This window comes from Oryctolagus cuniculus, chromosome 1, assembly GCF_051225735.1.
Source record: "Oryctolagus cuniculus isolate XC-2025 breed Fujian yellow rabbit chromosome 1, ASM5122573v1, whole genome shotgun sequence".
Taxonomy (NCBI): Eukaryota; Metazoa; Chordata; class Mammalia; order Lagomorpha; family Leporidae; genus Oryctolagus; species Oryctolagus cuniculus.
Window position 1 is genome coordinate 160,954,237 of NC_142867.1, and position 22,430 is coordinate 160,976,666.

Sequence of the window (22,430 nt, forward strand, 5' to 3'; positions counted from 1 at the left end):
GGTATTTAGGAAGTGAACCAGAGGATGGAAGATAGCTCCCTCTCAGCTTCAAAAGGAGTCTTTTTAAAAGTTCTTTTAAAAATGTGTATTATGAAAAAAAAAACCCATGCATGGTTTTTGACATCAGAATAAACTTTTTAATTCCGTTTTCCCACTTGCATTACCATCATCCTGGTACTGGTTAGGGTACTGAGCAGGCACCCGCCCTGGAGCTGACATTGCTATTTCCTAGCAGTAGTTTTAATTTCTATTTGTTGATTGTGATGGCTGTCACTCACAATGCACCGACTGTATACTAGAATTCAACACGGCTTGCTGGATTTACTCTTGGCATCTTGAGAACCACTGCCTTCTTCATTGAACAGAAGATTTGATTTGTCTAACAGAGCATTGGAAGCTGTGGTTTGGCCAGGCCCCTTCTACTTAATATGAAAACAAAGGAATTGGGCCCAGAAAGCAAACTGTCCCTAAGCAGGCCCTGTGAGGGACATTTGAGGAGTAAAAGTTAACCACACGGTCCTTGATCTTGGGAAGACTTCCCCCCAGTACAGGGAGCCTCCCAACCACGGGGAGATAGACCGCCTAAGTAGGGGTGACATGAGCCTTAGAGGCTGCCCGGCTACCAAGGCAGAAGCACGCGAGTCTGAACACAGGAGCGGAATCCCAGGAAAGCTATAGTCATTGTTGGTCCTGTGCTCTCTGTTCCGTGTCCTCTCGGTCTTCACTGCCCGTCGCTGTTGAGAAACAACAGTGCCCTTCTAGGAGGCCCCTGTGCACCTGGGGGGTGCCTAGGGCAGCGGTTCTCAGAAATGCAGAACCTCGGGCCCCACCGCAGCCCCAGGGAGGCAGGAGCCTGGACCCAAAGGAGGGTAGGCCAGCCCGAGGTAGAGCACTCTCCTGAGGCCAGGGGCGTGTCACCGAGAGGGTTTCCCTGGCAAGGCACCTCCGGAGACAGAGCACACAGGTCCTGCTTTTTGGATGCCTGCCACCTAAGCCATCCCGCTCAAGGCTTTGAGAAGTCCTGCACAGAGGTGACTCCCATCATGATGTGAGCGTAATTACAGGATGTGCCATCCCCGTGTGCTGCCTACTGAGGCCTTGTTGCTGGCTTTCTCCAGAACACGTCTGGGGAGAGCAGTGCCCTTGGTGCTGTGAGACTCACGTGCCCTGGGCAGACCTTCATCTCTGCACACACGTTGAGGGAAGCAGGCTTGCCCCTGTCCAGGCAGAGCCAAACTTGAAGGCCGCGCTGGCTTCCTGGTCTCCCCTTCTCCCCCCTGCATCTCACTGTTGGTTCCCACCCTCCCTCTTGCTCTGTTCTCTGCTCTTCAGCCTGAGGGTCCGGTGCCCTGGACCACACAGACTGCCTCCTGCCCACGCAGAGTGCTATCTGTGCCTTGTGTAACCACGTCGCAGGTGGTGGTTAGGTGCTTCGTGGTCTCTGTTTGTAAGGACCATTCGTGATAAGCAGATATTGTCATTTTTGTTTTTATGAGACAAGGTATACTTTGGTTATGACTTCACAGTAGAATTACAGCTTCTGTCACGATCACTTTGTCCATGTCATGCCACTGTCCATCTTGCTCCAAGTCTGATCTGTCACGAGGATGTGGACACGGTACAGGGGGCGCTTCACACGCGTTACCTCGTTTGGCTCCTCAGAAGGGTGGGAGCCAGGAATCCGCAGAGAGGCTTAACCCCATGCTCGGTGAGAGGGAGTACCTGGTGGCGACTCTCCGTGCTGTCAGTTCACAGGGTGGTGCCTGGGGCAAGTCAGTTAACAAGTTAACATCTTTGCACCTCCCCTTTCCTCTTCTAGAGCCTCACAGGGCTGTAGTAAGCTTTCACAGCGAAAGGATCCTGGCACCTGTCAGGTGCTGGGGGAGGGGGAGGGGGGTGTGGCTAGAGCAGCCAGCCTAACCCCGGGGTAGGGGGTCTCCCCAGCAGTCGACAGTGCACATGGGCTCCCCACCTGGCCTTGTGGCACACAGTGCCATGCTGGTGTGGAAAGCCCCAGGTGGCTCTCTGAAACAGCATATATGTGGATATCGTCATGTCTTTCTTGAAGGTGCCTGCTTGCTTTTCTGTTTCTCTTGGGCCACTTACTGCCACCTGGGGGTCTCACGGTGGCTCTGACCTCTCACTTCCCCATGTCAGAGCTCAGTTTTTGGTTATGATGCATTGCAGGGCACTTGGCTACCTCGAGTAATGTAAAGATGGTAGTGGTGTGAGTACAGAAAGCATTGTTAACTGCATAGAAGTTATTTCAGAATACCTGTCCTGAAACCCAGTTCACCTTACAGATCTTCTTCCTCATCACCGGTGTCAGGAAAAATAGAAAATTGACAGTGGACTCTAATATTGCAGACATGTGAGCCCAGATGTTAGGTTTTGTTATCAGGAGGTGTGGAAATTCCTCTATGAAGCCACATCATTTCAAGGAAGCTGATAGAAAGCAAGCAGTGAGTTCCAACAGCAGTCACTGATCTAACAGTTAATGACCCGTGCAGGCCAGACCACACCTGGCTGGATTCCAGGGTCCCACACAGACCCGCCGTGCCACAGGGCTACTTCTCAGAGGTAGACACTTCCGCTCACTGTGCGGGAATTAGGGGAACACTAGCAGGTGCTGCCTGCGGACGGCTCACCATGAACTCATTAGCACCAGGCAGAGCTCCGGGGCTGCTGTGTGGGAGTGGGGCTGCCCTAGTTCCCTGGGCAGACCAGAGATGAACCAGGTGCTGTGTGGATGGCCGTCTCATCCAGTTTCTCTGCAATGAGGCAGTCTAGGAGACACATCTGAGTCCCTAATGAGGTAGAGATGGCTGCGGGGAGCAAAAGAGCTTTCCACCAGGTGAGTACCAAGGAAGGCGAGGCCAGCTGTCCCTCCACCCCACCCCACCCCGCATCACCACCGTAGCAGCCCCAGTGTGGCTGTTGACTCATCATTTGCACAACAGCTGTATATAGCAAGTCTTCCCAGAAGCCAAGAAACTGCATCCTGATGTGGACTGATGGCACTCACACAACAGCAAATGCAAGGACAGTGCTTAGAATGCACCAGACACTGCTCAAGAACTTTGCCTACGTTGTTTCATCCTCACAACAACCCTATGAGCAGTTACTGTTATTTTTATCCCCCATTTTACAAATGAAGAAACTAAGGTGCAGAGACAAATGGTTCACTCAAAATGCCCACAATTAGTAGGTGGCAGCATCAAGAAAAACTCGCCCCAAAGTCTTAGGGTTTTATCAGCTGTGATATGAATTATGAGAAGGGTGAATATTGCATCCATCTTTAGTCAGGCATGATTGCATTGGCATCACTCAGGTGTAAGGCAAGGAGCATGACTAGAAAGAGCAAGAACAACCATAGGGTCAGTTCAACTGGAAGACACAGCATCGTAAGTGCGGCTATACCTTATAACATTACCGACCAGACAGATAAAGCACAGATGGACAGAACCAACACACTGCACAGACAGATCCACACAAACAGCTGGGAGTTTTCACATGCCTCTTTCAATAAATGGTATAAAAAAGACCCCAAAATCAGCATGAACATAAAAGATGGACAATACTTTTATACCAACTCAGCTAAGCCAATGGACATTGGTAGAACACTGTTCTCAACAACTGCAGGATGAATCTTGTAATGCCCATGTGACACACTCGCCAACATCAGATGCTGGTCCATCCAGGTGTGTCTTAGCAAGTTTCAAAAGACAAATCATATAGAATATGTGCTCTGAGCACTGATAATTCAGAAATCAATAAAGATAACTAGAAAATCCCCAAATGTATTAAAATTAGTAACCATTCTAAATAGCCAAAGATCCAAAAGACAAATCGCAGTGGACATCAGAAAATATTTTAACGGGACAGCAGTTAAATTTCAGCATACCAAGAGTAGTGGAAATACTGTCAAAGCAGTACCTAAAGGCATATTCATAGTTTTAGGTAACAAAAAGGTTTGCAAATCTTTGTGTTGATTTTCAACATGCTGGGAAAAACAGCAAATTAGGCCTAAAGAAGGTAGAAGGAAACAAAGATCTAGGGTGAAATTAATAAGATAGAAAAAACAGGCATACAATAAAACCAAAAGAACCAAAACTTGATCCTTCAAAAAGATCCATTGCAGTTATGCTGTATCAACACATCCTTCATCCTGCTGCCCCCAGCACCTGCTGAATTCTGAATGAGGAAATCAGTTGTCTTTAGAGTGGGACTTTTGTTCAGCCTGTCTTCCTCCCACGGAAATGCCTTGTGCCACTAATCAGCATACTTTGTCAATCCCCTTTTTGACTTGGAGTCTGCAAGTTCTTTTCTAACTATTCTCCTGTCTCTGTTTGTTCCATGCTAAGCAGATGGCCCAGAAATTAGCCAAAAGCAGGAAGAAGGTGCAGTACCAAAAACTTCATCAGCTTGGTGTTATGCCCGTCTTTTTCATTTGTTTTTTGCCTCCTCCTTATTTTGTGTTTTTGTTTTCTGCATCCAGCAAGTTTTTTTCCCAATTTCTTTTTGAATCGCCCCATAAGCCTGCGTTTCTCAAAACTCAGTTGCCTGAAGCAGCCGTTTTCTGTTGCTCATTGGTCATCTCACTCCAAAGCAACGACAGGGAGCAAACTGGGGCTGCTGAAGGAATCCTTAGGAATGAGGAAGTTACAACCATTCAGAGCGCTGGTGTGGCAGGGACTTAGGTCTGTGCAATTCCAGTTATGTTTGATTTGTGGACTTCTCAGATTGCTGGATGCAAAAAAAGAACACTCACTAATAACCACTGGTGCGGGGAGTGGAGCCCTAAACGAACTAGGCTGTGCTTTTTGTGGGGCTGTGAGGTGCTTGTGCACTGCTCCCAGGACACTGAAGCCTTGGAGCGCTTTCTTAATGGGGTGGCTCCAGGAGTGGGCAGGTGCTTCTGTGTCGCTGTGCTGGTGTGTGAACCTGAAGACCCTCTTACCAGAACTGCATCCAAACGGCTTCGCTTGCATCTGCTGCAGATACCATCCCCATCAGCTCAATCCAGTGTAAGCGCCACGTTACCCTCCAGGTCCCCGGGTATCAGTCTGTTCCCCTTCTTCCTCCATCGTGTTGGGCTCCAGACCCTTAGCCATCGTCATTCCAAAAGAGCCAACCATGCTGCAGTAGTTACCGCGTCTGTTGGGAGCAGCAGCCAGGGGGACTCCGCATGTTCCCCCATAACTGCACGTGCGGGCTCTTGTCCACGTGGCCATCCTCTGTGTGGGTCTTCAGCCTTGGCAGCTCACTCCCGGAGTCTGGGGTGCCGTTCTGGTGACTGTGTCTTGGGGCCCCTCTGTGTGTGTGTGTGTGTGTGAGTGTGTGTGACTGAGCGTGAGCTCACCCTGCTCGCGCGCATCTGGGTCAGGCTGTGTTTTTCCCTCTCAGGCTCCTGAGGGCGAGTCTCAGCCCATGACCGAGGTGGATCTCTTCATCTCTACCCAGAGAATCAAAGTGCTGAACGCCGACACACAGGTAAGAGCACCCTGGCCCCCGGGATTGCAATGCCTGCTGCCAGGCAGGGCTGGGGCCTCTTTTCCTAAAGCTTAGTGGAAAAACGGAAGCACAGAAGTTGTTGATGATTCGCGAAAGTTCTCAACACGGACAGATGAGCCGGTAAGGAGATTTAGTTTAAAATCACACGTCCGGGGAAACAAACAGCGACCATGCCTTCTAGATTTTTTTTTTTTTAACTTCCCCAAAGTGCTGTGAAGTATATGGGATTTCTTGCTTCTTTTCACCTGCTCTTGGTTAGCCAGGGAAACGCCCCCAGGCCTGGTCCAGCTGCTCGGTCTTTGCATTGAGCTCCACGGGTGGACCACAGCATGTTGGGCTGCAGATGGGCAGGCTCTCCCGTGGGTGACTGGTCACTGCTCCAGCCTCACCACCCTCTCCCCTCCCCCCTCCTCCCAGGAGACCATGATGGACCACCCTCTGAGGACCATTTCCTACATCGCAGACATCGGGAACATCGTCGTGCTGATGGCCCGCCGGCGGGTGCCCCGCTCCAACTCCCAGGAGCACGTGGAGGCCTCCCACCCGTCCCAGGATGGCAAAAGGCAGTACAAGATGATCTGCCACGTCTTTGAGTCTGAGGACGTAAGGGTGGCTTCCCCCGCGCTTCCGTCTGGAGACCTGGGCAGCCGCGGGGTGGTCACATTCCCTCAGTCTCTCAGCACCTGAACCTTTCTGATTCATCTGTTACGGAGTGTGTTTATTGAGCACCTGCTGTGCTAGGGCTGGAAGGTTGAATCAGAAGGTGGGAAGGGAACAGAAGTAGGTAAATGTACACACTCTAAGGTGAGGCAGTGGGGAGTGGGACATGGGAGAGTAGGACAGAATTGGGAGGAGAGAGGTGGGGCCACGTCACGCTGACCAGCAGAGGCCTCTCATGAGAAGGTGACATTTGAACAGAGACCTGGATAAAGCGAGGATGAGACGAGAGCAAGTGCCAAGGCCTCGAGGCAGGGGCCTGCTGCATTGGTCTGGGGAAGTGAAAGGAGGCCACACAGCTGCAGAGCTTGGGATGGGGGAATTGGGGAGGGGGAAACCCGATCCATCCCATAGGAGCCTGGGCCGGTCTCACTGGAGCACCGGGGCATTTGGGGAAGGACCCTTCTTCGTTGTGCAGGACTGTGCTGTGGTCCACTAGGCAGCTGTCACCCCCCCTTCCCATCAGATGGCAGGGACATCACACACACCCAAGCACAGTCCTGTGTCACCTCTAGTCTTGGGGTGATGAGAACGGTGGGGAAAATGAGTACAGGAGCCGTGCTTTGATCACTGGCATTGTCATCAGAACTGTCAGTGAGGCCACCAGGCTTCAGCCTGCATGCGCACCAGTGCTGCTCCCTGCCCCCACCCCGGCACCAGGCCAGTCCTGGTGACTGCCATCTCCCCTCCCCCGCCACAGCAGCTCTGCTTCACACTGGGAGCAGAGAGCCTCATCCACTTGGAAGGAAATTACTGTGGTAACCTTGGCGCCTGTAAAGAGCCCATTTTTCTCCAGTAGCGAGTTTATCGAGCTGCAGTCAAGTGCTTTCCTCCAGGAAGGCAGGGGCGGGAGGCAGGCCTGCTTCTCCCCAGGGAAGCGGAGCCGTGCCGGCTGCGCTGCCATCGTCATGGTCCTTCCTGGGCTGCTGCTCCAGAAAGCAGCCCTGGACAAGGAGCTTGCCGTGCCGCCTCCCCGCTGTTCCTTTAACACTGATGCAAGCCGGGAGAAGCCCGCGCTGCCCGTGTTTCTCAGAAGAATGAAAGAAGAGAATCGCGTGCCTCCTGTGGTGCTGCATGCGCGGTGGGAGTGAGGGCTGCTCACTGTGCTGAAGGGCCCCTGTGGGACCCTCTGCCACCTCCACCCGGCCCGGAGCGCATAGGGAGGGGCTCTGTGTTCCTTCCGGTTCTTCTGGGTCAGTGGCAGAAGAATGGAGAAGCAAAAGCTATGCCAACAGCAGACCCAGGTGTCTTCCCCTGGCCTCCAGTCGAGCATGGACGAAGCACAGGGGCTCCAGAAAGGGGACAGTGGGCTTGGGTCCTGCCTCCACGACCAGGCTGTGCAGCCGCTGGGCCCGGGGATGACAGCGCCTCCTCGATGGGCTGCTGTGACTGAGGGCCTACGCCTACGTCATTTGAAGTCCTACACCTGGTGCATGGCAAACAGCCCATAACACTTGCAGCCAGCGTGATCGCCTGGGGCTTCCGGCATAGGGTCGTAAGGCAGGGCCTGGTCACACTCCTAGGTGGGCGCTTCCTAGTTCATCTTCCCAAGCCTGTGTCCGCGGAAGCCTCACTCCCCTCCAGTTTCACAGCAGGGAGGAGTGTGCAGATTCTGGGTGTGGCCTGTGGCATGTGAAGTCACCAGATTCTGGGAGCGAGAAAAGCAAAGCATTTTCTTTTCCCAGGGCCATGCAGAAAGGTCTGGAATCGCTGTTAACGAGTTGCTGGTTCCAGAAGGGCAGCGAGAGCTGGCTGGAGGCCAGGATTGCGTGTGTTGAAAGCATCGCTCAGAGACCTCTGGTTTTGTTTTTGTGCCCATCAGAACCTCACAGGGAGGCTGTCCCATGTGGTGGTGGGAGGGTGGGCTCTGCCTTCAGCCCCCAGCCCCATCACCGCCTGAGGGAATGTAGAGCTCAGCCTCTGTTTCCGGGCGTGTGCAGTGGGGCCTAGTGACACAGATCCGCTACTCCAAAGTCTAAAAGTCACAGGAGGGAGGAAAAACGAGTTTTTACAGCCGGTCAGCTTATAAACCTGGCGCATGTGCACAGCCGCGTGGCAGTGTGGAGCGTCTGTCCCACTTTCCGTGAAGGTTAGCCCTTTTACAACAGAAATGTTATCGTGGTCAGCCATGGGGTCCTGGCACAGACCCTAAGGAGCCACTTGGCCACGTCTGGTGTGAGCACCCCGTCGCCCAGGAGGAGCTGTGGACCAGTCACAGCAGGGCCCATCACAGAAGTGACGTGAGGATTCACGCAGTGCTCCTTGGGAAATGCTCAGTGCAGTGTAGGCTCAGCTGCTATCAGCCAGTTAACAGTGGTGCTTTACTAACGCAGGGAGAGCTTTCAAATCACAGAACAGCGAAGGCCACGTCCTCCTCTCGAGAGCTGTGTGACCTTCAGCAGGTTCCTCTGTGGCTCTGGGCCTCTGTCTCCAGCCCTGCAAAGTGCAGGGTGGCACCGGAGGAGGGTTCTCAGCTCCGTGCACCCCAGGGTGGCCAAACACTGCCACACAGCTGTGCACACACGCCAAGTTTATAAGCCGACTGACTACAAAAGCCCCTTGTTCCTTCCGTAGCTTTTACACTTTGGAGCTGTGGATCTGTGTCACTCAGCTCTGTGGGACCCAACACTTTATTTCCCCTACAAGAACTATTTTCCCATACCCCACTAGCATCCTAAAGTAGAATTTATAGATTAATATAATCAACCCTCCCCTTTTGAAGAACCGTTTACCAAATAAAGATAATGCAAAGGAGAAAGGAAAGCAAACAGAAACAGCCCTACCACAGTATATAAATGCTGGGGCCCGTCCATCTCAAAAGGCATCAGGATACAGTCAGATGCTTACACCACCTGATGAGTAAGTGTGGATGTAAAGGAACACAGGATTTGGTGGAATACTTGATACTGCAGATTGAGGACTACATATGAGGTAGATATGGAAACCTGAAGAGTCACCAGGCAGAACAGGGCAATGCAGGCTGTGAGGGGTGGGACTTGTGCCTCAGATGCCATGACCAGCATTGATGCTGACGATTTTCCATGCTCCTGGTTCCGAGTGTTGGACAGAGAAAACATGACTTCCCTCTGCTTACAGTCTTACCCATGAAACAGTCAGTGTGTCTAAGACCCATGGAAGGAAAGTGTTCATGTTTTACAGAAGTGAGAGTTGAGTCCTGGAGTCAGATGGTTAGCAGCAGGGGGTGGTGCATGGACAGGAACATCAATGGGATACTGGAAAACCCTCCAGGATGTGGAATGACTCCTCCTGTGGGACAATGATGACTGTCATCATCAAAACATCCCCCACAGTTGTGCAAGTGGTCCCCGGTGGGCAGTGGTGCCCTCGTGTAGAACCGCCGGCTTCCCTGACATCCGGGAGGACCAGAGACCCGGGGCTATGGCGCACAGCACTGACGGCTGTCTGTTGCCCTGGCTGCTGTTGCAGGCCCAGCTGATCGCACAGTCCATCGGGCAGGCATTCAGTGTGGCATACCAGGAGTTCCTCAGGGCCAATGGCATCAACCCTGAAGACCTCAGCCAGAAGGAGTACAGCGACCTGCTGAACACCCAGGACATGTACAATGACGACCTGATCCACTTCTCCAAGTCGGAAAACTGCAAAGACGTAGGTGCTCTCCCAAAGCTGTGTACCAGGCCGGACTGCCCACGGGCAGGGAGGGTGGCGGGAGGGCAGGGCTGCCCTACTACAGGGGTGAAGGCACTGGAGGGGAAAGTGTGGTATCTGCAGCCCACTGGGAAGGGGCTCGCTCCCACCCCTGGCTCCCCTTCATGGGCCCTGTTACTAAATACTGCTGTGAACGGTGCAGACAGAGGCAGCAGATCCTCTGCTCCTGCATTCACAGAAGTTTTGGGTGAGTTTCAGAGGCAGATAAGACCTGAACAAAGCCCATAATCCAGCAAAGGCACCAAAAATGTCTAGTGATGGTGCCAGGTACCAGCAGTAGCCAAGGTCAGCTGCCGAGGCAGGAGTTTGTTCTAGTAGATGAGACACCCGCATCTTACTGGAGTGCCTGGATGTGACACCCAGCTGCTTCCTGACTCCAGCTTCCTGCTAATACAGACCCTGAGAGGCAGCAGGGATGGCTCAAGTAATTGGGTCCCTGCCACCCACAAGGGAAACCTGGATTGAGTCCTGGCTTCTGGCCCGGCGCCATAGGGAGCATTTGGGAAGTAAACCAGCACAAGAGAGTTCTGTCTGTCTCTCAAGTAAAATTTTAAAGAATGCCAACTGCAGTTGGCCAAACATAGCAGGTCGTGGGTTTCAGATGACGAATTCTATGCTTCCCAGGGCTTCAGGCCAGGCTCTCCAGGAAAATCTGGACAAAGATGGGGCCATCCATGCCGTTCTAGGGATCACTTGGAACCCAACGGGAAAGCACAGAGCTGGCCAGAGTAATGGGACAGAAGCTCAGAGGTCAGAAAGCTCTGTGTTTGAGACATCAGGAGGTGGCAGCTCAGCTGGAGCAGGAGGTGGGTGCAGCACAGGAGGAGGAGAGACCAGCCAGAGGTCCAAGCCAGCACCGGAGAGGCTGCAAGTCCAGCCGAAGGGCTTAGACCCTATCTGATAGCTGGAAAGAACCTTTAAGAAGAAAAGGATCTTTTGAGCAGTATGGGTGTCTTAGATTCCCCAGAAGCAGGGCATGAGATGCCCTGCAAGTCAGTCACAGCCTGGGGATCAGGACTTGGGCATAGGAGCTTGGAGGGGACACCATTCAAGGGGTGCCAGGGTGCTTCTCTCCTTGGGCTGAGGATGGTTCTCCAAGGACGGGGCCACCCATGAACTTCAGCAGCTAGGGGGCAGGGGCGCTTGCCTGCAAAAGGGATTTTTCAGGCCCCAGTAGACAAGAGGCTACTTGAAAAAGTCCATGCACAGTGGCATTAAAATATAGGTTTATTTAGGTGCAAAAAATTTTGAAAGCCATGCATTCTTTATAATGTATATATATATATACACATAACATAATATACGTATGATACAATACATACTTTCTGTGACCCTTCTAAAGCCCCCCACGCATGCGCACTCGGTTGGATGTGTCCACGAAGGGCCTTACCCGCTTTGGCATCTCTGCCAACCTCCCAGGCTGGAGGTGTCAGCACTCACTCCTCTCTCCTCTGCCTTGCCCATGAGGGATACAAGGACAGCATGCACTGTGGGCTATTTCTTGAAAACAGAAACACGAGGCTGAGGCAACCCCCACCCCTGCTGACGGAACTTCACTTTGCACCCAGGGGAGAGCAGGCACAAAAAGATGCAGACATGTGTCAGCCCACCCCCATGGCTGTGTCCAGGCAAGAGTGCTTATGTGAAGCAGGGGTGCACTACACAGAACAGAATGGGCCTGTGTAAGTGCCATGGACGCAGAGAAGATGAATTCCCCCCAGGCCAGAGCCAGCAGTAAGCGCCTGTCTCCAATGGAGACGGGAAATGGGAGCAGCAGTGGTCCCTGCCTCTGCCCCTGCCGCCGTTGCAGCTTGGGGCTGTCTAAGGCTCTCCCCTCCTTTCAGGTTTTCATCGAGAAGCAGAAAGGAGAAATCCTGGGCGTGGTGATTGTGGAGTCCGGCTGGGGCTCCATCCTGCCAACTGTGATCATAGCCAACATGATGCACGGGGGCCCCGCCGAGAAGTCAGGGAAGCTGAACATCGGGGACCAGATCATGTCCATCAACGGCACCAGCCTGGTGGGCCTGCCGCTCTCCACCTGCCAGAGCATCATTAAGGTACCTGGGCATGGGGGAAGGCAGCTGCCGCTGTGGGACTGAATTAGCATGCAATGAGACTGACAGCCAGTCCTCCATACTCATACACATACTGCAAGTACCAGGCATCGAGGAAGACGCCAACATAAAAAGCATAAACTCGCTCTCAGGCAGTGTGTCATCAAGGTGCTAGCTGCAGATTCTTCACTGGGACCATGTGTAGATCAGGGGTAGTAACTGGAGTCACATACCACCACTGTCCAATGCTGTGCCCATCACAGGCATCACCAATCAATCACCACACTCTTTAAGCCCACATTCAGCCGCAACAGAATTTTCCTCAACTCAGTACCCCCACTTACAGTCAGATGATTGGCCATTCGGGTAAAATCATGACAATGCCTCAAGTGTAACAACACGTGGTATGGGTGACCGTGTCCCTGCCATGGCCCTTGGATGGCAGTCCACATGGGCTGTGGCCATGAGAGAAAGGAACTGTTAGAGTCTGCGTGTTCCTTACAGCCAAACACAATCACATGGGTTCAACCTAAACTGGTGCTACCATGTAAGACTGAGAAGAGTCACTTAAAGAGAAAAATAAGATGTGACTAGTTGAGGGAAAGAGGTCAGATTTTCTTCTTGGAAATAAAGCGTCTGCTGTAGCCCTTCGAGCACACTGGTCCTTGTTGATGGTGTGGCCAAGGTGACGGAGAACATTCCTGCTGCACCACGCCACCAGGGAACCCAGTAGCCCTGCTCTGAGCACTGTGGCAGCCTGAGACCCCACCGCTTTCTCAGCCTCACAAGGGCTTTGTGGAAGACTGCTGGCTAGAACCTAGCTCTGCAAGAGGAGGGGAGGGGTGGACAGAGCAGGGCAGAGGGAATGACCTCCTACAGCAGTCATTCTGAGCCAAAGAAAATCGCAGGTGCCAACATCTTCGGGAAGGGCTGGGGTGGGAGGCAAAGGTGGGCAGAGAGGACACGGGACGGTGCCTCCTTGGTTTTAATGAAACCGGTTAGATACCAATCCTGCATAGCATCCTCTCCCCGGGAAAGGTGTCATCCCCTTTGGCCTCTTTTAGTTTGTTAAATCCTCAGATTTACCTTTTGCTTAATGCACAGTCATGCATTGCATAACAACAGGGCTACACCCTAAGAAACGGTGCTTTGGGCAGCTCTGGTGCTGGGTGAGCGGCACCAGCTGCATTTGGGCAAACCTGCATGGTCTAAGTCAGCAGCTCAGCGTGGCCTCCTGGTGCAGGCAGGAGATGCGGGGAAGACAAAACGCACAGGTCTCCTGCTGGTGTGACATGGTGAACTGTTTCCACCTTTAATAAGTAGATACAGTCAGCCTTTTTGTTCTAAGTAAGAGGATACTTTAAGGATAAAAGTATAGTCAATATATAACCAGTAACAGTCATTTATTATCAAGCATTATGTACTGTAAGTGTAACAACTGGCAGTGCGTTTGATATTTGTTTTACACTGACATCACCATAAACACGCGAGGAACGCACTGCGGGACTTTGCAGCTCACTATAATTTCACAGGACGCCCCCTTCTACATGCTGTCCATCACGGACCCAGTGTTGCTGCCTGGCACCGGACTATGTAATAAGATTAGAACATGGAGATCCAGAGAGCTGGGAAGAATGACGCGTGCATGTGGAGGATAATTACGTCACTGAAGGGTTCAGTGGGCCCCAGCAACACAGAGGCGAAAAGCCGGGAGCCTTTCGACAGGGAAATGTTGTGTCATGATGTGCAAGCTGACGTGGGGGCAGAAAGGATAGCAGAGTGGCATCGAGTCCAGGGTGGAGGTAGGGTTCAGCCTGATCTGAGAGGGAGGGCCTCATGTCTCCATGGCAACACGGGGAGGCAAAGAGTGGCAGGAGTGGTCCATACTGGGTGTCTCTCTCACATAAGTGAGTTGCTTATTAAACACAGCCATGTGTATGCAGAAATCACCCAAGGGGCTGAGGGCCCAGCGGCACAGCACATAGGAGCCTTGTCCCAGGAGCTTGGTCTGGCAGGAGGACGTGAGGGGACCAACGGCCATGGTGACCGACAGCCATGTGCCAGACCCCACTCTGCAAACGCACCCAGATTAGCTTACTGAGCACTCAAGGCAGCCTTCTGCAGAGCGGTTATGCCCACTATAGATGTTGGGAAACTGAGGCACAGAAAGATGATTGCAGAGCTGGCCATTGGTAGAGCCAGGTCACTCAGCTCCCGGGATGTTCTGCCTCTAATCTGGAGTCATCCCAGGGAGGGCGTCTGCTCCCCTGGATCCGAGGCCCGGCCCTGGGGTGGCTGGGGAGACCATCCTCAGCTGGGGGTGATCTTGCAGAGCAGGTGGGCACTGCGTGGGGTAGTACCCTGCAGGAGGAGGTGCTACTGGCATCTCATAGGTAGAGGTAAGGCTGCTGCCCACCACCCTGCCGTGCCCAGCATAGAAACGAGCCCCTGCAGCCAAGAAGTATATCCAGCCCCAGACAGCTGTAGCTTGGAAGTTGTAAACCCCGGCTTCACGGTGTGTGCAGGAGGAAATCAGAGGCAGGCAAGCAATCAGGGAGCAAAGGAGCTCAGTGGGGTTTCTCTGAATCTGGGAAGGTTTGGGGAGAGGGGCACAGTGGAGTGCTCACCCCTGTAACTCATATATTGAAATTGAATCTTGCGGCAGCAGTATGTGGGAGGGGGGTTTGGAGGGGAGTGTTAAACAGTGGGGAAGTCATGGAGGAAGGACCCTCATTAATGAGATTAGGGTCCCTACAGGAAGGACCCCAGAGAGCTTTCTGGCCATCTGTCCACTAAGTAAGGCCACAGCAAGAAATCCTCTGTCCACAGCCCAGACTTGGCTTCCACAGCCATGAGAAACAGGTTTGTGTCGTTTGCAAGCCATTGAGTCTGTGCGACTTTGTCAGGGTGGCCACAGCGAAGAGGAGGGGATGACTTGAGTAGAGGAGGGACAGCAAGCCACGCCCCTTGCCCCCCCCAACAGTCCACAAGGAGGGCAACCAATGCCAGGCACAGACACCTCACCCCAGAGTCCAGAGGCACACAGGGCTTGCTAGGGCCCACAATTGGCAAGTCAGTCCCATCCTCCACTCCACTCCTCCCTGCAACTCAGCGAAGGAAGGGACACACAGACCAGAGGAGCAAGGCTGCGAGACCCGTGCCTGCCCAGAGGCCCCACAGAGCCAGGCAGGCTCCCGAGGCAAACCGGGAGGGGAACTTCCAGACTGCGAGCCATATAAGGCCTGTGAAGTCATTTGGTCTGGCCCTGCCAAGGCAGATTTAGGGGGAATCGAAACCCAATACATCTATAGCTGATGATCTTGTGTGGCCCACGAGTGACGCTATAAATATCCAAATGGCCCTTGGCAGGAACAAAGGTTCCCCTCCATGGCATCCAAAGTAGTACAAAGCCATGTGGTGATGAAAAAGGCACAGACCGATGAAGAGGGAGAGTGAGAAAATCAGCACGTCCCTGGCCACCCTCGGCCAAGGGACCTTGGCGGGGCAGACCCCAGTGAGAACACAGCTGAACTTCTCAGTGCCCAGTACAGCCCCGGCGTGGGCCGCCCTGCTGACAACCGCTGGAATTGCGTGTATCCAGGGCCGCCTGTCAGATGGCTACTGCTGTGTTCAAGTCCTCTAAGCACCACAGCCCTCTCTGCATGCACCTGGCCAGGGGCTCGGTGCTGGCCTCACCCCCTTGGGCCTGCTGGGCACATGAGGGGCTCTGTCAAGTCCGCCTGTTCTGCGTGGGACAGACTCTTGGCGGGGACTTGAGCCAGCGCTGCTCTTCCTAATGAGTCAGTATCTCCAACCTCTGGGAGTCACCTGGGCACACAGGCAGGTGCAGATTCCCTAGGTCTGGGTGGTGCAGGCATGCTCAGTGGGCTCCCAGGGCTTGTGACATCGCCTGCCTGCAGGCCGCGGTTCAAGGCACAAGGTTGTCCAAAGCAGTGGGTGCTGCTGCTTGCCACTGGAATGCATGTTGACCTTCCCACCCTCACCCGCAGCTTGCAGGAAACAGAGTCTATTTCTAGAGTTACAGGTAGCAAAATGTCCTGACGGCCTTTCCCTAGCACGTATTTTCCCTGTGGTAACTCATTCCCGGAGCATCACTGCTGCAGGTGCCACCTGGTAGAGCCTGCTCTGCTAGCCACCGCCTCCATGGTCCTGCCCTCTGCATCTCCGTCCTCTCTCAAACTAGAGCACTGCTTCCCTCTCCTTCCTCGGATCCTCTCTCCGGGCTGCAGCCCTGTTGCTATGGAGACCATTCTGGCTTCTTTCTCCCCCTGCCCCGCCTCTCCCTTCCCACCCTGTTTGCTTCATTTGCTGCACCAATCCACTGTCACCATGGGGATGGAATGACCATTTATTTAATTGGCACCTCCAATCCGATGGCAGCTCAGAAACCCAAGTTAACGGGAGCCGGCCTGAAACACTGATCGGGAATGCAGAGCCAGCACCCAGCCTGCCTGTTCTAGTGCCGTCTCTCCGTGCCTTGCCTTGCCCGTCACTTTCCGCAGTCTTGAGATTCTCTCGCTGATGAGGCCTTTCAAATCAGTTCACCTAAAAGAGCCCACCTTCGAAGTCTGACAGCTCTAGCTACCACTGAGAACTCGGGGCAGTTCTCTTTGCAGTGTGTTCTGTGAGGTTTTGTGTATCACACGAGCATACCTGAAGGCTCCCAGTGGTTCATGGATGTGAACTTTCCAGGCAGGTAGCTTGGTCTGAAGAGTTGTCACCCTAACTAGTGGCTCCTATCTTCAGCGTTTGTAGCTCTCGTTTGCCACAAGTTTCTGGTCTCTCCGTGATGGCAGAGAAGGAGAGACGAGAAGGAACTGCAGCCCCCGCTGGCTGCTGTGTGCCTGCAGTCTCCACCATCCAGACCCCCGAGCTCCAGGACAGGGCTCACTCCACCCAGCCCCATAGCTAACACATCTCTTGGTACATAGCAACAGAGCAGTAAGAGTTAAGTACAGGAGAAAAAGGACACACTCGCAGTGGGGACAGAGATGGGGGTGCTTCAGAAGGCTAACAGAAAAATGAAACTTAAATATTTGGGGGCAAAACAAAACTGCAATCCATGCACAGTTTTCTTTAAAGTAATACACATTTTCTGTCAACTTTTTCAAGTCCTCTCACGTATTTAGGGGCTGATTAGGAGAAAATGCAGTGGGTTCTGAAAACCAAGAGAGATGGGATTGATCATGGCCGAACGTGACCCTCAGAGTCGATTGATAGCTCTGTGCCTCAGTTTCCTCTTCTTTAAATGGGGATCATTACAGCTGCCATTTTTTCAGGGAGATTAAATGAGCCAGCTCCTGGTCAGTGCTCAATGACAGGCAGTTATTACCATGCTTCCGCTGGTTTCATTAGATGGCTCTGATGTGACAGTGATGGAAAGGGTGCTCAGACCAGGGGGTGACTGTGCAGGGATCAAGCTGTGGAGCCCCTGGTCCCACCAGCTGTCCACCAGCCAGCAGACGCACCCCAGCATTGCTAGCGCCTGCTGTCATGAAGCACAGGCCATAGGTGTGAGTGGTCTTTGACATCTTTGGGCCTGATCAGCCCTTGGAAAAAAATTGCACCGTGCCTTCTGCAATGCCATCTCCACCACTTCTCAAAACTGAGGGTGCATCAGGAGCACCTGGAAGGCTCCTTAGTGCAAATTGGTCTGCCTGGTGCATTCTGTCATTCCAGCAGTCTAGGGCAGATCCCACAACATGCATTTTTTTTTTTTTTTTTGACAGGCAGAGTGGACAGAGAGACAGACAGAAAGGTCTTCCTTTGCCATTGGTTCACCCTCCAATGGCCGCCGCGGCCAGCGCGCGGCGGCCAGCGCACCACGCTGATCCGATGGCAGGAGCCAGGTGCTTCTCCTGGTCTCCCATGGGGTGCAGGGCCCAAGCACTTGGGCCATCCTCCACTGCACTCCCGGGCCAAAGCAGAGATCTGGCCTGGAAGAGGGGCAACCGGGACAGAATCCAGCGCCCCAACCGGGACAGAATCCAGCGCCCCGACCGGGACTAGAACCCGGTGTGCCGGTGCCGCAAGGTGGAGGATTAGCCTAGTGAGCCGCGGTGTTGGCCCACAACATGCATTTCTAATGAGGGGGCAGGTGCTGCTGTTGTGGGGTCCTCCCGGTGACAACCACTGGCATATTCTAGTAAAGCCAGAGGAAACACAGCCCCTACCTATCCCTCAGTCTAAAGCAGATCCTTGTTACTTAGAAGGGCTATGGGGCACTTGTGCCCCTGAACAAAGTCAGTTTGCTGCTGCCAGTCCCATTTGCACAGACCCTGGGTCACACTGCTGAGGGAGGTAGAGGCCTAAGCAGGGGACCCACAATCCCAGCCCCAACAAGAGCCCCTGGACAAGGCAGGTGTCATGTACACATCTGTCACACATGAAGCATCAGTCCTGACCTGCCCCAGAAAAAGGCTTTGCAGGCTAGAAAAGGAGCGACAAGGAGCGGCGGTCCACAGTGGCTGTAGAACTCGCATGTTTCTATTTATAAAATATCGAGCAAACTGGCCCCCCTCACGCATGCCTTCCCTGGGCCCTGCTTTCCACCTGCCCTGCCTGCCGTCTCTAGGGATGCCACAGACATGGACAGCCCAGAGCTCACCACCTCCCTGCCCCCCCCAACTCTCTGCTGAACACAGGTTGCCTGCCCACCTGCACAGTGCCAGCTTTTAGGAACAGCTTCTCCCCTTTCCCCTTCCCTTTTGGAGGAGGGGGACTTGCACAGTTTCTCCATCAGCCAGCCTTGCTACATAAAGCATCCAGTTGGACAGGTGCATCCCATTCAAATGCCATGATCTGCTCTGCATGGGTTCTCGAAACCAGCCGGGGGCATCAGGGCTGCCAGCCACAAGGAATGAAGGAGGGAGGTCTTCCATCCCCTGGTTCACTCCCCAAGTGGCTGCAGTGACCAAGCTAAAGGCAGGAGCCAGGAGCTTCTTCTGGGTCGCCCAGGTGCAGAGGCCCAAGCACTGGGTCCATCCTCTGCTGTTTGCCCAGGCACACTAGCAGGAGCTGGATCCAGAGGCAGCTAAGACTCAAACCCCTGCTCCTGTAGGAGGTGTGCATCACAGGCGGTGGCACAGGGAGCTGGGCCACAGTGCCAGTGCCACCCCCACCCCGGCCTCTCTGTCCACGACACCAGCTTCCCCTCTAGCTCAGTTCTGATGTTACCAAGGACCACAGAACCATATACCACCTGCCAGTCACCTTTCTTCTTCCCTGGGCAACAGCACCCATCCTGTAGCCCCCACTGCTCTCCCAGGAAGGTGCATACATGAGCTGTGTAAACACTGACAATGGGGAAGTGTGGTGTTGGGACAGGAGAAAAGTAGCCCTGGGAATCGAACCTCGCCCTGCCCCAGACAAGCTTGGTTAGGAGTTGGCCTTTCAGAGACACATCCCTTGGCCCCCTGATCTGTCGCCACTATGAGAGCGCATGTGAACTCTACACACCCGAAGCCAAGTGGCAGAGTTGTCCTCCTCGTTGCCCAGGGACCACTACTGTCAGATACCTGGCAAGTCAGGACCTTGCCCAAAACAAAGCCAGCACCCTCTGGAAACACACCTATGCAGGGTGAGCGGCCCCCACCTCAACCCTGTGGCTTCCGCCTCTGGGACTGAAAAGCCCAGCAGGGAGCCGGAGCAGCTGGGCACCCCACGGAGGGGGAGGAGGGCTCACGTGGACGTCTCTCTGCCTTCGGTGCTGGTCACTCCAGTGGCGGTGACCCTAGCCGCTGTACCTCATTCACGTTGAAGGGCTTAAAGAACCAGTCCCGAGTGAAGCTGAATATCGTGCGATGTCCGCCAGTGACCACTGTGTTAATCCGCAGACCAGACCTCCGCTACCAACTGGGTTTCAGCGTGCAGAATGGAATCGTAAGTGTCACCCCGCCACCTCTCCCAGAACAGTGGCCGAGTAAAGGTAGCGTGGCCTTGGGAGACTCGGGAGGAAGGGGACCTGGGAACCAAGGCCAACCTGGGCTTCTCCCTCCAGGATAGAGGGGCTCTGCCTCAGAGCCTGGGCTTCCAAACCCAGGGTCTCAGGGCCAGGGCTGGCCTCCCGGCTGCCAACTGCAGAGAGTAGGGATGGACAGGGTCCTTCTGCCCCTGGCTGCACTTGAAGCCCTGCAGAGCTGCCACAGCTCCCAAGCCTGGTGGCAGGGGGAAGTGCCATAGAGCTCCCCAGGTAATGCTTAGCTGTGCCCTGGCCAAGGCACCTTTGTAACCTCCAGCAGCACTTTGGGAGTAAAGGGAGGTATTTTTATCACTTGGCTGAGTTGAAACAATTTGTCTATTTTAAAAAATGCAAAACAGACATAACCTAACATTTCCAGTTGGAGCCTTTTTTTACTTATTTGAGAGGTACAGTAGGCAGAGAGAGGGAGAGACAGATCTTCCATCTGCTGGTTCACTCCCTAAATGGCTGCAATGGCCAGAGCTCGGCCTCCCACGCAGGTGCAGGGGCCCAAGCACTTGGGCCATCATCCACTTCTTTCCCAGGCCATAGCAGAGAGCTGGATCAGAAGAGGAACAGCCGAGACCTGAACTGCACCACAGGAAGCAGCTTTAATTGCTACCTCAACAACACCGGCCCCTGGCCATTTTTGAGTGCACAATCCAGTGGCATGAAATTCATCCAGGGTGAATGTGTGTGTGTGTGTGCCGCCACCCCCACTGTCTGCCTTTCCTCATCCCAGACAGAAACGTGGTACTCAGAGCCCCTCTCTCATCCCGGCTTTCCTCCTTCCGGACTCAGTACCGCAGGGCTCTGGACAAATCTGTTTTGTCTGTAAACTTCCATCTGTGGGTGTTGGGCACTCCCTCCTTCTCAGCGTCCATCCTTCCAGACTGAAGACCTCTATTCTGTTTCCTTAACTTCCAATTTAGAATCCCAGGTGAGGCAAGCATTTGTTCTAGCAGTTACGACACTGGTCACAATGCCTGCGGTCCCATATCAGAGCACCTGGGTGCGATTCTGAGCTCCAGTTCCCAATTCCAGCTTCCTGCCAGTGCAGACCCTGGGAGGTGGCAGGTGATGGCTCAAGTGACTGGCTTCCTGCCTCCCAATGTGGGGACATGGATTGAGCTCCCAGTTCCTGCCTCTGGCATTGAGGGCCTTTGGGAAGTGATTCAACTTATGGGAGCATGCTCTTGCTGCCTCTCAAATATTTTTCTTTCCAAATAACAGTCTTAGGTGATTAAAATTTTATTTCAAGTTAGTTTAAGGTTAAGAGGTACCTACTGGAGTGGTTAAATATCCAGCCCAATTCCCTTTGTTCTTTGCCTCTGAGAACCCTGCTCTGCCCGTTAGAAGAGGAGCTAGGAGTGCTCCTTAGAGTTGTCATCTGATGCCATTTTTTCATCTGCGTACACTTACTTGTTTGCTGTGTTCATATCTGAATAATGTTGCTGGTTGTTCAGGTATTAACAGAGCTGTTATGTAACATGCATGCTACACCGGGGTCCTGCATTTTATTTGACGTGCTCTGGGGCACTGACGGCCCACATACTGCAGGCACCCAACACACGTTTGCTACAGGATGGCTCTGGCAGTCTCATCTGCCTCGGCTTTTAAATCAACATGCAGCCTGGAATGCAAAGTCAACTCAGGAATTCCCTCTCTTCTGGGAGAACTCAGGTCGCCTTGTGCATAAGCTGGGGGTGCCCCTGTAGCTGCTGCCCACTGCGGGGCCTGGGGGCACCTGCACCCTTGCAAAAAAAAAGCCCCTCCCTGGATCAGCAGGGCCTCAATGGGCCTCTGCCACCAGCTAGCCCCACTAGAGAATACAGAGTGGGGTTCCTGCCCCATGTTGTCTCATTCAACCACAACCTCGAGAAACAGGCTGCTGGCACTCAGGAGCTCCCTGTGGGAGCCCCGCTGTGACCATGGGAAGCGATGCTAACCTGCATGACACAGGCTGGCAGGTGGCAAAACTCAAGGACAGGCCCCGTGGGGACCCACAGCTGTCAGAGCACAATGTGCGTGGAACCCTGGGGTGTGCCACATTCTTTGTGTGCACCATGTGCATGAGGGGGCCCTGTGCAACCACAGAGGCTCCTTCCTGTGAAGAGAAATTATGAGACTCAAGTGTGCAGAGCCAGAGTGGGCAGGGGTCGGGGACTCCCCTCCCCCCATTGTTGCCTGAGGTGTGACTGGGCCTTTGGCCTCCGCAGATCTGCAGCCTCATGCGAGGGGGAATAGCTGAGCGTGGGGGCGTCCGTGTGGGACATCGGATCATTGAGATCAACGGACAGAGCGTCGTGGCCACCCCCCACGAGAAGATCGTCCACGTCCTCTCCAGTGCTGTCGGCGAGGTAGGGCTGGGGGGTAAAAATCGCTCAGAACCCATAAAACCTTTCCCAGTCCTGTCCCACCGTGAACCATTCCCGACACCCACAATTCCCCGTCGGGCTAAATGTCAGTCCCCCTGG

At 53.7% G+C, this 22,430-nt stretch overlaps 1 protein-coding gene across 4 annotated transcripts in view; it reads left to right on the top strand.

Moving 5' to 3' along the window:
• APBA1 (amyloid beta precursor protein binding family A member 1) overlaps positions 1-22,430 on the top strand; it is a 216,642-nt gene that overhangs the window by 190,348 nt on the left and 3,864 nt on the right. For 3 of the 4 annotated variants that reach the window (XM_051846428.3, XM_051846433.3, XM_089336940.1), the window contains 7 exons: positions 4,368-4,400; positions 5,407-5,493; positions 5,932-6,117; positions 9,679-9,858; positions 11,763-11,975; positions 19,755-19,874; positions 22,173-22,313. In XM_051846428.3, the coding sequence (XP_051702388.3) occupies positions 4,368-4,400; positions 5,407-5,493; positions 5,932-6,117; positions 9,679-9,858; positions 11,763-11,975; positions 19,755-19,874; positions 22,173-22,313 (960 nt within the window). The remainder of the gene's footprint in view (positions 1-4,367; positions 4,401-5,406; positions 5,494-5,931; positions 6,118-9,678; positions 9,859-11,762; positions 11,976-19,754; positions 19,875-22,172; positions 22,314-22,430) is intronic. The other variant, XM_051846441.3, reaches the window with a different exon arrangement.